The sequence below is a fragment of the Parambassis ranga genome, chromosome 15 (assembly GCF_900634625.1).
Source record: "Parambassis ranga chromosome 15, fParRan2.1, whole genome shotgun sequence".
NCBI lineage: Eukaryota > Metazoa > Chordata > Actinopteri > Ambassidae > Parambassis > Parambassis ranga.
The window spans coordinates 2,792,345-2,804,823 of NC_041035.1; the positions used below are offsets into that span (position 1 = coordinate 2,792,345).

At 40.3% G+C, this 12,479-nt stretch overlaps 1 protein-coding gene across 5 annotated transcripts in view; it reads left to right on the plus strand.

Annotated features, from left to right (window-relative positions):
• The window catches only part of ltbp1 (latent transforming growth factor beta binding protein 1), a 119,359-nt gene that overhangs the window by 93,332 nt on the left and 13,548 nt on the right, over positions 1-12,479 (plus strand). For all 5 annotated transcript variants that reach the window (XM_028423004.1, XM_028423005.1, XM_028423006.1 and 2 more), the window contains 6 exons: positions 1,490-1,576; positions 2,906-3,031; positions 5,609-5,728; positions 7,871-7,993; positions 9,068-9,193; positions 9,288-9,416. In XM_028423004.1, the coding sequence (XP_028278805.1) occupies positions 1,490-1,576; positions 2,906-3,031; positions 5,609-5,728; positions 7,871-7,993; positions 9,068-9,193; positions 9,288-9,416 (711 nt within the window). The remainder of the gene's footprint in view (positions 1-1,489; positions 1,577-2,905; positions 3,032-5,608; positions 5,729-7,870; positions 7,994-9,067; positions 9,194-9,287; positions 9,417-12,479) is intronic.

A 12,479-nucleotide genomic window follows, 5' to 3' on the forward strand; every position in this document is an offset into this window, starting at 1 on the left:
ACTCAGCTTTTCACACGTATGCTGGGTTCTGGCATTTTTAATGGCTTATTGCACAGCACCAGAGACCTTGTAAGTCTTGAGACATTGGCATGTGTAGGGGAGCTGGACTGGGTGTCACCTGTACTGTTGTCATGAACAGGGAAACCATCCACTGAGGCTGCTGCTGTAAATTGTAACATTGTAACATACATGTTCATGGAAATTGACTAACTTTTAGAGCCAGGCTCAGGTGGCCAGTTAAGGAATGGCAGTTTCTGGTTTGCAGTTGGTCACACCAAGAAGATAGTATGGGTTAAACCCATCTTTCATTTTGCAATGTAATGCAAATAAATAAATAAATACACTCTGTCTTGCATTAGACAATATAAGCACATGGATGGTCAAAGCGCAAAATCTCCTAGCTGCAGGATTTTCTTTTCTGCTGTTTGCAGGGATACCTTGTTGGTATGTGTTAAATATTAGTGTTATAGCCAAAAATAGTATATTGGGTATACTTAATATATAGCATTCAAAAAACAGATTTTTTAATGTTTTTCAAAAGCTATTTTTGTCATTTTTTGTTTGCCCATGTTTTAAAGTGCCTTATAAATAAAGTTGAGTTGAGAAGTCAATGTAGCATGCTGTAATCTCACAGTGTTAGAGTTGGCAAACGTTAGAAAACATGTTGATCAAAAGAAAGTTAGTAGGATGGCTACATGTGAGGAAGAGTAGCTGAGATTTAATGAGTTAACTAAAAACAAGCTTTAAAGAGCAGCAGCAGTTCAGCACTGTGGGACAGTATGAATGAAAAATATGTGCTGACTGAAAGATCTGTCGCTTACAGTTACAGTGACTCTGAGTCTTGTTAACAATCAACAACAACAACTAAAACTTTCAAGATGAAGATGACTCATGAATGTACTTTAAAAGGTTAAATTACTTTGGGAAGGTCTTTGGATGTGATTCAGGTTGATTTTTCAGGATGTCTGAAATGGACATATATATCCATACTATATTATTACTTTAGCTACATTTTAAACAGACGTATACAACAGACAAAAATCGTAGCATTTTTATCGAGTGGGACTATACTCTATTCTACACAGCAACCCACACAAAGGGTAGTTTATTTAAATTGTGCCATCTTGGCTTTATCACGGAAGTGTTCCCTTCACAGATTACAGTGTGTAAACTGATCAATGGACTATGGAAGTATGAACCATTCAACGTCTTGGTCCAGTTTGCAAATATTACTGGATGCTTTCAGGAGATAAGAAGAGAGTTGACCCACTAAACATTACTATTACAGTGAGGTCTGCGTACACTTTGATCTCTGTCATTAAGGTGTGTGTTCATCCAGTGTATGCAGCTGAATCTTTATGATTTGGGTATTACTGTTTTTTATTTATATACAGAATATACAGAAGCCCAGTTATGAAACTGTTCATGCCATATTTGATGAATTGAATCAGTAAAATTAATGTTTGCCTGTTTGTGTTTTCATTGATAGAGGTTGTGGAGAGGACCTCTCCTCCTTTACCAGTAGAGATCCTCCCATCTAATGCAGGCCAGGACATCGCTCCCACCCAGTCAGCTGGTAAGAACAAAAACATCTTTGTTATGATTATATTTATAAAATATTTATTAAAAGTATTAACCCTTGTCAGACTCAACATTAATGCAAAATATGTTTTCACAAATGTATCTTTGCATTCTGTGAATGAATATTAACAAGCATAAAAGAAAAATGAGACACAAAAAAGCAATTTAAAAAATTCTAACATAGGATAGAATGCTAAATATTTAGAATACTATAAGATACCATAGATAAAATATACAAGAAAACCATTTGAAAAAAAAATCTACACTTATCAGCAGAACTAGGAATCTATGATCGAGTCACTTGTGACCAAAGTGGTCTGGAAACTCTGGTTTGTACAGGTCTTAAACAAGCAAACGGTATAAATAATATGCAAACATGTATAACATGTGGAGCTCCCTTTTTCTAAGATGTTGTACATATCGATTCCACTTTTTCTGCAAAAGAAAATCAGCTTTCTTCTTTTTTTTTCTAAAAAATTATGGGGACCCCAGCTGTAGACAGTTTCATGTATAGTAAATTGTTTTATTGGGGTGATGAACATTATTATTAAATAATTATTGTCATTTTTATTCAAGTTTTATTGTCAAGTTTTATTCTGTTGACGTATTTGTGCAAAACATCATTTTACAAGTCAGCAGTTCTAATGCTGTAACCGGCTTTTCATCTTAAACATAAAGAGGCAGGATGGCACGTTATTTCACTACTTTATATACATATATACTTTATATAATATACAGAGATTAAAAGTCGCTTTCCCTTAGCTGGCTTCCACAGAGGCCATGTAGATCTGAGTAGAAGATTTAAAGAGCTGGACGAGCCTGCTCCAGGTTTCATTTAAGAGTTCTATTCTCAGTTAGTGAACAGGTGAAGCACAGCTGACAGGTTACTAATAGCACTGCCCTTGGGATGTATCTGACCCCGCCCACTGTGCTATGTGTGCACGTTTTCTGTGTTCTAAATCCAAAATGTCACTCACTAAAAACAGATTATCAGAGGAATTTACACACAGATGCTGACCCCTGAGTGTGACAAAAAATAGCTAAGAATCCCTCCATTTATACTTCTTCAACATGAAATGGGAACAGTCAAACTATTAAAAATGCAACAAGTGCAGCATCTGAAAGAAACATCATTCTGTTTCTGTCACTTGAGGCTACTTTGTGGTACACGCTGTGTTTTTATATCAAGCTGTTAACTCGCGGTGTATTAATGGCATGCTGTGCTTCCTCATGGCTCTTTATAGTATCTTGTGGGAACCATTATTAGCTGTAGAAGCTGTCGCTGCTGCATTAACGCTGTCCTCCTGTCTCTCCTCTGGCCCAGAGGTGGACGAATGCCAGATCAATCCGTATATTTGTGGACAGGGGATTTGTTACAACACAGCTGAGAGCTACACCTGCCACTGTGATGAGGGTTACCGCCTGGATGACGCCCAGAACACCTGCGTAGGTAAGGGAGCTCAGAGTCAGAGACGGCTGTAAAGGTCATCTAATTTGTATGCAGTGTTTAGTAGGAAAGGTGACACACAGAGCCCATGACGGTATTCACAACTCTGACCTTTTCCACCCTCTAAAAAACAGTCGAAAATACTTTACTTACATACCTCTTAAATACCAGATGTGTGCTAACCTGGTTTGTTACATTTGGAGGTTCCCTTGAAAGTATTTCAGGTGTTGTTTGAGAGCCACTGAGGACCACCGCTGCTCCCATTGGTCACTCCCAAAACCATTATGTGCACGCGTAGGGAATATGACCACACCCCAGCCAGAAGTACTGCAGGTGGGCCAGTCCCCCCCCCCCCCGGGTGTAGGGGTCAGCCTGTATATGTGCACAGTGCATCATGATCAGGGCACATCTAAAAGGTTTACACAACAAAATACTAATTTCAAAAGCCCCTTTTGCAAGAATTTTGTAGTTTCTCTTTATTTATCTAAAGTTTTTTTTAATTGCCTTTTATTATTGTCCTCATCAGTCTCATTATCATCATCATTGTCATCCTGTCAGTCGTCTGTGAAGCAATTTGATGTACACTTACCTACACAAAAAGTGCTCTACAAATAAACTTTGATTGGATGAACATTGAAACTGATGATAATAGAGTAATAGAGCTCAACCAGTCTCTGTACCTTGACGGTTCAGTCATATGCCTGTACAGCTGCATCTTCACCTGCTGGGAATGTTTTTGTGAGTGTTTGTTCCCATTTCCAATTGTAGATGTAGAGATTATTGTGTTTTGACATGAGGAACATTTAAATGTAGCCGTTTTGTTTTCAACATTTGGACACATTTAATGGAAAAACCAAATGCTGCATCAAGAATTGGAACACTATTTCAGCTATGCACTACCACCACATCTTCTGTAAACTAACAAGTGCATACTAATGGAACTATAAGTATGTGGAATTTTGAATGGGACCGCACTGTTACCAGCGTCTGCACCACCCTCCTCCCTGCTTCATCGCCCTTATTGGGATATAAATATGAGGCACTCTGTCATTATGTGGTTTCCTGCCATTTCAACACAGCCATCCCCACCCACCAAAATGATACCGAATTAAGGCAGTGAGGGCAAACAGGCCTGATGATTATTTCACCATAGCTGGCATACAATCTCTTCCCCGTAGCTGCGGAGGATGAGGGATCAGATTATGACTTCTTTGAGCGGTTTATATGTTTATATGTGGGCTTCCAAACAAAGTATCTATTAATAAGATTAATACTAAAACTGGAGTTTAGACTTTAAGATCTTAAACAGACGTGGTGAAGCGAGTTTTCCTGCCATACATATTTGACTGGTCAACTGGTGTGCGGCTATTATTACTGCATTTAAAAACCACCATTCTGTCACAGCTGGAGATAAAAACAGATTCTGTCATACATAGCAAACCTAGACATACTGCTGCAACTCATTTTCTGTGACAGTAAAATAGCCAAAACCAGATGAGATTTCATATAGATGCTGCAACAGATTCTATTAAAAAAAAAGCAGCAATGCCTTATGGCTGCTATGTGGTGGGATTTATATAGATTTAAGAGCCCAGAATAGGCTCATTCCTTCTTAGATCCTTCAGAGGCTAGGAAAGACTCCTGTTATAGGAGCATACCATGGAACTGTGTAAGAAAAGTGACTGTGCCTTCAGTTCATTCAGTTTAAACGCATTTAAAATGTAAATCATGTTACACCATCTGCAGCAGAATCACATTCTAACACAAGTGTTACATTGTTGCAGCACTCAGATCCAATTATCAGTGAAGTGTCTGTCAACATTAAATGGATATTAAAATGAAATGTGATGACAAACATCTTGATTGATCCTGTTTACATGTTGGTGTAATTGAAGACACTGGTGCCATGTAAAGACACAGTAAACATCCACATGATGACTTTATAAAGCTAGTCTAAACAATAGACAGAATATAACAATGCATGCAGCATCCACAACGTTACCCTAAGTTTTCTGAAAAAACATTTCGAGTCAATTTTTGACACATGTCGGCAGCATCACAGTGCACCTAATCTTCAAATACAATAAAAACAATACCAAGAGGTGGAATTGATTTGGGTGGACAGTTGTCACAAGGGAACTCAAAACTGTTTATTTCTTGCAGGGGGGGGGGTGCACACATCCTGCATCATCATTATGTATCATCATGTTAAAATTACGCATCAGCATCTTGAAAATTAAATTTAAGTGACGTTCTTTGAAGACAGACATTGGAACAAACCTTTAGCAAAATGATGAGAAACGATTCTTTCTTGACTTTGAGATAAACCCTCTGCTTGCAAGTGCTTAGCTCCCATAGCCGTAAAGGGCTAAAATAACCCTTACAGTGACATCTATGTCATGTCTTTAGCGAGCTACGGGCATTTTGTTAGTGTTTTAGACTCTGTTTCTTTTGAGTGTCACACTTTTACTCTTTTACTGCTGTTTGTTGAAACCAAGTGGAGACTAGAACTACAATTTCCTATGTTTCAAGTTATGTTTATCAGTTCTGTATTTCACAATCTTCGTGTTTTTGTCACAGATATTGATGAATGTGAGAACACACTAGTATGTCCTTCTGGTATCTGCTACAATGAACCAGGCAGTTACAGCTGTGGCTCCTGTCCTGATGGCTTCACAGCACAGGGAGGCCAGTGTGTAGGTAGGTCTAACACTCTTGTCTATGTGTGTACTGTTTATGCACCTTACATGCAATATCATTATTAATTTTTTTAATTGATTGCGCAACACTCTAAATAGTTTGATTAAATCCTAACCTCATGCTCCGCAATGTCTCGGCCATCAACACGTACGGAAATCAGCCCAGGAAACAGAATAAAATACTCCACCAATCAAGCCATAAATCTGTTCCAAAGAACACACAGCATGGGCCCAGGTTTTTCCTGGAAGTGCAATTATTTCTAGCAGAAACCAAAGGTGTGCCCATCCCTCCTCTTTCAGCAGCTTGCTGCTCCGATATCCCATGTGACACGGGGTTAGCGGTGAGGTTTTGACTGTTCACACACCATGCAGGGTGAGCCAAGCCGCAGCGGGGTGGCAAAGAACTCCGGTGGCAGCAAGAGGAAATAATTAGGCCATGCAACATAGTTCTTTATAGAAGTTAATAACCCACCTCACAGATGTTTGCATGACACTGCCAAATGTCACTGTGTGTGTGTGTATTCCCTGTAGCTCCGGATCATGCTGATGTCTGTCATGAATGGAGATCCTGTTGCCCAGTGCTAGCATTAGGGTGGTTTACTTGCATTTTATTGAATATATTTTTACTGTGTACTTCCTCATTCATTTATTCTAAGTAGTTTAGAGTTTGTTTTATATCCAGGCTTAACTCTGATCCAGGCCCTAGACCAGCAGAGAGCAGAGCAGAGCAGATGGTCCCTTATACACAGATGCACAGATGTCTTAACAGATTTTTAAAAGACTAGGAGGACACACTGACTGGCTTCAGCAGATTTTTGTATGACGATGGGGGTCACACACTTAACAACTGCTCCTGGTGAGGGACTACGGACTACATGATTTGTCAAACCACCCAAAGCCAAGGTAACACAGCAAATATACCAGTGGCTGTAATGTGTCAATTTGTTGTCTGCCAACCACCAAAAGCCTCAAGGAAAAAGGTGCCGCTGTTGTCTGTGCAGCTGTCTGCTTGCAAAAAACATCAGGAAGAAAAAACAGATTTGGATCAAGTAGTCAAAACTGTCAAGAGTCAAGTGTCCACTCTTATTTTTCATTGGCTGTTGACAAACAGTTGGGTCAGTAAACAGTTCACACTACCAGACTCTGCCCAAAAAATGCAAACATATTTGAAAGATTACAACTGACGTTGGGTCTGTTCCCCTCACACACTAACAGATCTTGGTGCCGACTACACATGATGACTGTCTGCAACTAGTGCAGACCGGTAAAGACTTTGCCTGTAAAATTGGGCGAAAAACTGTGTAGTGTGTCCCCAGCTTAACTCAGGAAAAGATGGTACCTGCCAGTGGACAAGGTTTGAAAGGATGTCTACAGGAACCATGCTCTTTCTACAAGAGCACACACAGGGTGACTGTGGCCCATCCAGCACTCCACTTGGTGGTGCCATTGCACCCGTGTCAGCACTTTAGGTATGGCTCTTCGTTAAAAACTAAACTGAAGTGGAAAGAGACGCATGCCATCAGGAAATGACACAGCTAGTAATCGAGCTAATGGTTTAGCTGAAGAAACCTGCAATTTTCAGTAAGCCGTCGTGCCTTCTGTGGAACTGAGCTACAGAGTGTGTACGGAATGATCTGACAGACTTGTTAAGCTGCAGTGACTTAGCCGCTGGTCAGAAAAAAACATATTAATATTAACAGAAGTTGTCACCTCGTAATTGTGCATTAGGTTTTGGACAGTACTTGTATGAATGATGTCTTTACCATTCACCAGTCCTTTTTATAACCATGCACACTTCAACTCGACCAGCATCACTTCCTGTAGGGTTTACAGTGGATCAACTTAATATGGATTTTCAATAATGACTCTATTGTTGATTTAGTTGCCACAGACAGAGTTTAATTATGAAAGGTCAGTCTCTGCTCCTATTGTATATCAATATCATATTGACCTATTACAATATGTCACTCCAATTTTTCTGTCTGTGTTTACTTGAAGAGTTCATTATCATTGAAAGCTTGTTTTCATAGCAGTTCACCTGAATATGAATATACTAAACTCAGGCACATGCTTTCTGTTAAACCACTGGTCTAAAATGTGTCCTTTGTGTATTGTTGATATTGACCTGTTTGTGTTCTTTCAGATATAGATGAGTGCCAGGATCAGAATGTCTGCATGAGAGGTCACTGCCAGAACAGTGATGGCTCTTTTATCTGTCTATGCGGGCCAGGCTTCAGACTATCGCTGGCTGGAGACCAGTGTGATGGTATGATATACTTTCCTTCCTGTATAGTACAAGGGTACAAGCAATGTCCAAACATTTAAGCTTTAAGTCAAGTAAAAAAACTGGACAGGGTCATACACAAAAATCACAAAAATACAATAGCTGAAAAAATTAGTGAGAAACTAAAATGACAGTAAGTTCACTTTTAATCTATTCTATATTGATTAATAGGAATTTATGATATGATATCATTCATTTTTTCATGCATTAACTCAACATAAGTTAAGCATTGCTGAAGTACAAGTTAGTCTCCTTTTTTAATTGTATGTGTGTCTGTGTGTAAAAACATACCAAAAATCTGATTATAGTGGGCATTAGTTTTAGGCAAATACAACTTCAAGCAAACAACATTGGCACTGTGTCATTATTTATTTAGCAAAAATAAAGGCAGTTTGCCGCTCTGGAACATTCAGGTGTGTGTTAACACACTGACAAGAGAGAAAGACATAAACAATGGAGTTCTGTCCAGTTCAGTGGACGTCCGAGCAAATTTACCCCAAGATCAGAGAAACACAAAAAACCAAGAGCTACATGTCAGAGTCTACAGGCCTCACTGAGAGCTCAGCAAAAGACTGAACAAGTACAGTGTGTTTGCTTGTTACCAGGAGAAAGACTCTTCTGTCTAAAAAGCACATGGAAGCAGGACTGAGGTTCACTAAACTGTATCTGAACAAAGAACAACACTTGTGGAACAATGTCCTATGGACACATGGGACCAAAGTGGAGATGTTTGGTCTTAATTTGTTTCAACGGGACTTGGACACCTTGCATTATTGAATGGAGAAAGAACTGCTAACAGTTATTATAAAGTGTTAAGGATGGAACTTGTGCTGTGTCCCAATGTCAAAAGGGTTGTCAAACTTGGGCTCCTTACAACAAACAATAGAGTCATGTGAGTGAGGATAAATGCCAATAACACCAGCAGATAACAAAGTGGGACATAATCTGAACTAAGAAGCATATTATCAAACAGTTGTGTGTTTTCTTATAGTAAGAAACTGTCACTCTTACTTAATGCTAAGTGCTAATGCTAAAATACGTGTGTTCATGTTCCAGATGTGGATGAGTGTATAGAGGAAGTCGGAGCATGTGAACCTGTAGGAGAATGTGTCAACAACCTGGGCTCCTATACTTGCACCTGTCCCCAGGGGTACAGGCAGGTCAACGGTACCATCTGCATAGGTGAGTCCCATTTCTAATCCAGGATTTAAATATAATCCCCAAAAGAAGTCCCACACACACCTCTCACAGTGGGTTTCTGTCCGTGTCCTTTCAGATGTTGATGAGTGTGTGGATGAAGTAGAGCTCTGCTCCCCTCACGGCAAGTGTCTGAACACAGAAGGATCCTATATGTGTGTGTGTGACAGTGGATTCACAGCCAACCTTGACACACCCTCCTGTGATGGTAAGAAGCAACTAATGTCAGCCTTTGTTTTTATGTCCAAATTCAACACCATTTAGAAAACAAAATTGTTACAAAGCTCCTTCCAACAGATGTTTGTCAGAATGTGAAGAAAGCTCCTCGATTCTCATTAAGCCCTGGTTGGGCCTTTCCACACTCTACTTTTGGTGAAGATTAACCTTAGATTCACTAACGTCACCAAAGAACATAAACAGACCTTTCTGCAGTCACTGATCGGCCCAGGCTGTCACCATATTCGCAGCAGGCGGAGGCTGGTGTTGAATATTCTAAAAAATGACCTAAGAAGATCTTTCCTATCCTCTACTCCTGACCTTTTAATTGCAACCTAATAGGTCCTAATATATTTGAAGAAGTGAGTTTACCCTAAAAATTCACCATATACGGCTAGACGGCCATGCACAGGCGAAATTGCCATTTTTGACATTTGGTGCTGGCTGTTTCTCAGCCCCAGAGGATAGTGCTTAGAAGACACACAGTCTGGCAGATACCAGACAACATTACTTCTATTTCTAAATGACTCATACAGTTTGGTTATAGTTTTTTGACAGTGAGTAGTGTCCCTTAAGTTTGGCTGAAGCTTTGTGATATACCCTTCTTGTACTCTAAACAAAGTACTTTCCTCTAAAATGCAGGGCACAGAAACAATAAATGGCTACACAAAAGATGGTCTTTAACAACAAAGCTGATAAAATCCAAATACACAAGAACTCATACATCCAAAGAAGTTTAAGGTAAAGTTAAGAAAAACTAAACTGAAATGGGGTTAACTGTTGATTTGGGACTTTCACAGTAAAATAAAAATAAAAAAAAATCATGATGCTTCAAAGCTTAGTTGATTTGGTGAGGAGCTCTGGTTGAATATATATATATATATATATATATATATATATATACACTCAACAAAAATATAAACGCAACACTTTTGTTTTTGCTCCCATGTTTCATGAGATGGACTTGAAGATCTAAACTTCATTCCAGATACACAATATTACCATTCCTCTCAAACATTGTTCACAAATCTGTCTAAATGTGTGATAGTGAGCACTTCTGCTTTGCTGAGATAATCCATCCCACCTCACAGGTGTGCCACATCAAGATGCTGATCTGACATCATGATTAGTGCACAGGTGTACCTCAAACTGCCCACAATAAAAGGCCACCCTGAAATGTGCAGTTTTGTCTCACAGCAAAATGCCACAGATGCCACAAGCATTGAGGGAGCGTGCAATTGGCATGCTGACAGCAGGAATGTCAACCAGATCTGTTGCTCGTGCATTGAATGTTCATTTCTCCACCATAAGTCGTCTCCAAAGGCGTTTCAGAGAATATGGCAGTACATCCAACCGGCCTCACAACCGCAGACCACGAGTAACCACACCAGCCCAGGACCTCCACATCCAGCAGGTTCACCTCCGAGATCGTCTGAGACCAGCCACTCAGACAGCTGCTGAAACAATTGGTTTGCATAACCAAACAATTTCTGCACAAACTGTCAGAAACCGTCTCAGGGAAGCTCAACTGCATGCTCGTCGTCCTCATCGGGGTCTTAACCTGACTCCAGATCGTCGCCGTAACAGACTTGAGTGGGCAAATGCTCACATTCGATGGCGTCTAGCACGTTGGAGAGGTGTTCTCTTCACGGATGAATCTCGGTTTACATTGTTCAGGGCAGATGGCAGACAGCGTGTGTGGCGTTGTGTGGGTGAGCGCTTTGCTGATGTCAATGTTGTGGATCGAGTGGCCCATGGTGGTGGTGGGGTCATGGTATGGGCAGGCATCTGTTATGGACGAAGAACACAGGTGCATTTTATTGATGGCATTTTGAATGCACAGAGATACCGTGATGAGATCCTGAGGCCCATTGTTGTGCCATACATCCATGAACATCACCTCATGTTTCAGCAAGATAATGCACGGCCCCATGTTGCAAGGATCTGTACACAATTCTTGGAAGCTGAAAATGTCCCAGTTCTTGCATGGCCAGCATACTCACCGGACATGTCACCCATTGAACATGTTTGGGATGTGCTTGACCGGCGTATACGACAGCGTGCACCAGTTCCCACTAATATCCAGCAACTTCGCACAGCCATTGAAGAGGAGTGGACCAACATTCCACAGGCCACAATAGACAATCTGATAAACTCTATGCGAAGAAGATGTGTTGCACTGCATGAGGCAAATGGTGGTCACACCAGATACTGACTGGTTCTGAGTCCCCAGACCGCCAATAAAGCAGAAACAAAATGTACATTTCAGGGTGGCCTTTTATTGTGGGCAGTTTAAGGTACACCTGTGCACTAATCATGATGTCAGATCAGCATCTTGATGTGGCACACCTGTGAGGTGGGATGGATTATCTCAGCAAAGCAGAAGTGCTCACTATCACACATTTAGACAGATTTGTGAACAATGTTTGAGAGGAATGGTAATATTGTGTATCTGGAATGAAGTTTAGATCTTCAGGTCCATCTCATGAAACATGGGAGCAAAAACAAAAGTGTTGCGTTTATATTTTTGTTGAGTGTATATATATATATATATATATATATATTAGTACCCTCTAAAGCGTCATCCTAATTTGTGCTAAGAGACATGTGCTTCTAGATAAACGCATGATACGGTCATGTGTCTGTGCTACTCTCTGTCACCATGTCTAAACCCTCCCTCTCTCACTGAAACAGTGGAAATGTCTACAATTCCTCTCACATATGCTACTTCTTGTCTCTCCTCCATGGCAGGAGTGTATGTGTCTGTGCCAGAGCTGTTGTTAATGCCCTCTCCCGCCTCACAGACAAGAAAAAACAGAGGAAAAGAAACAGTCGAAAGCCTTTGAGCTGGCTGTCTAGACTAGGAGGGATATTTGTTGCTCCTCATGACTTATGCAGGGGCCTCAAGTGGAAGAGTGTGTGTCGACCTTATTTTTACAGCTTTTTACACCAGCTGCTGTAGTTGCACAGTTTAATCTGCTGCATTCAATTTTCAGCACTCACGTCATTTCCTTAATCTGTTAGGAAGGAAATAAAGGAGAACACAAGGGGGAGT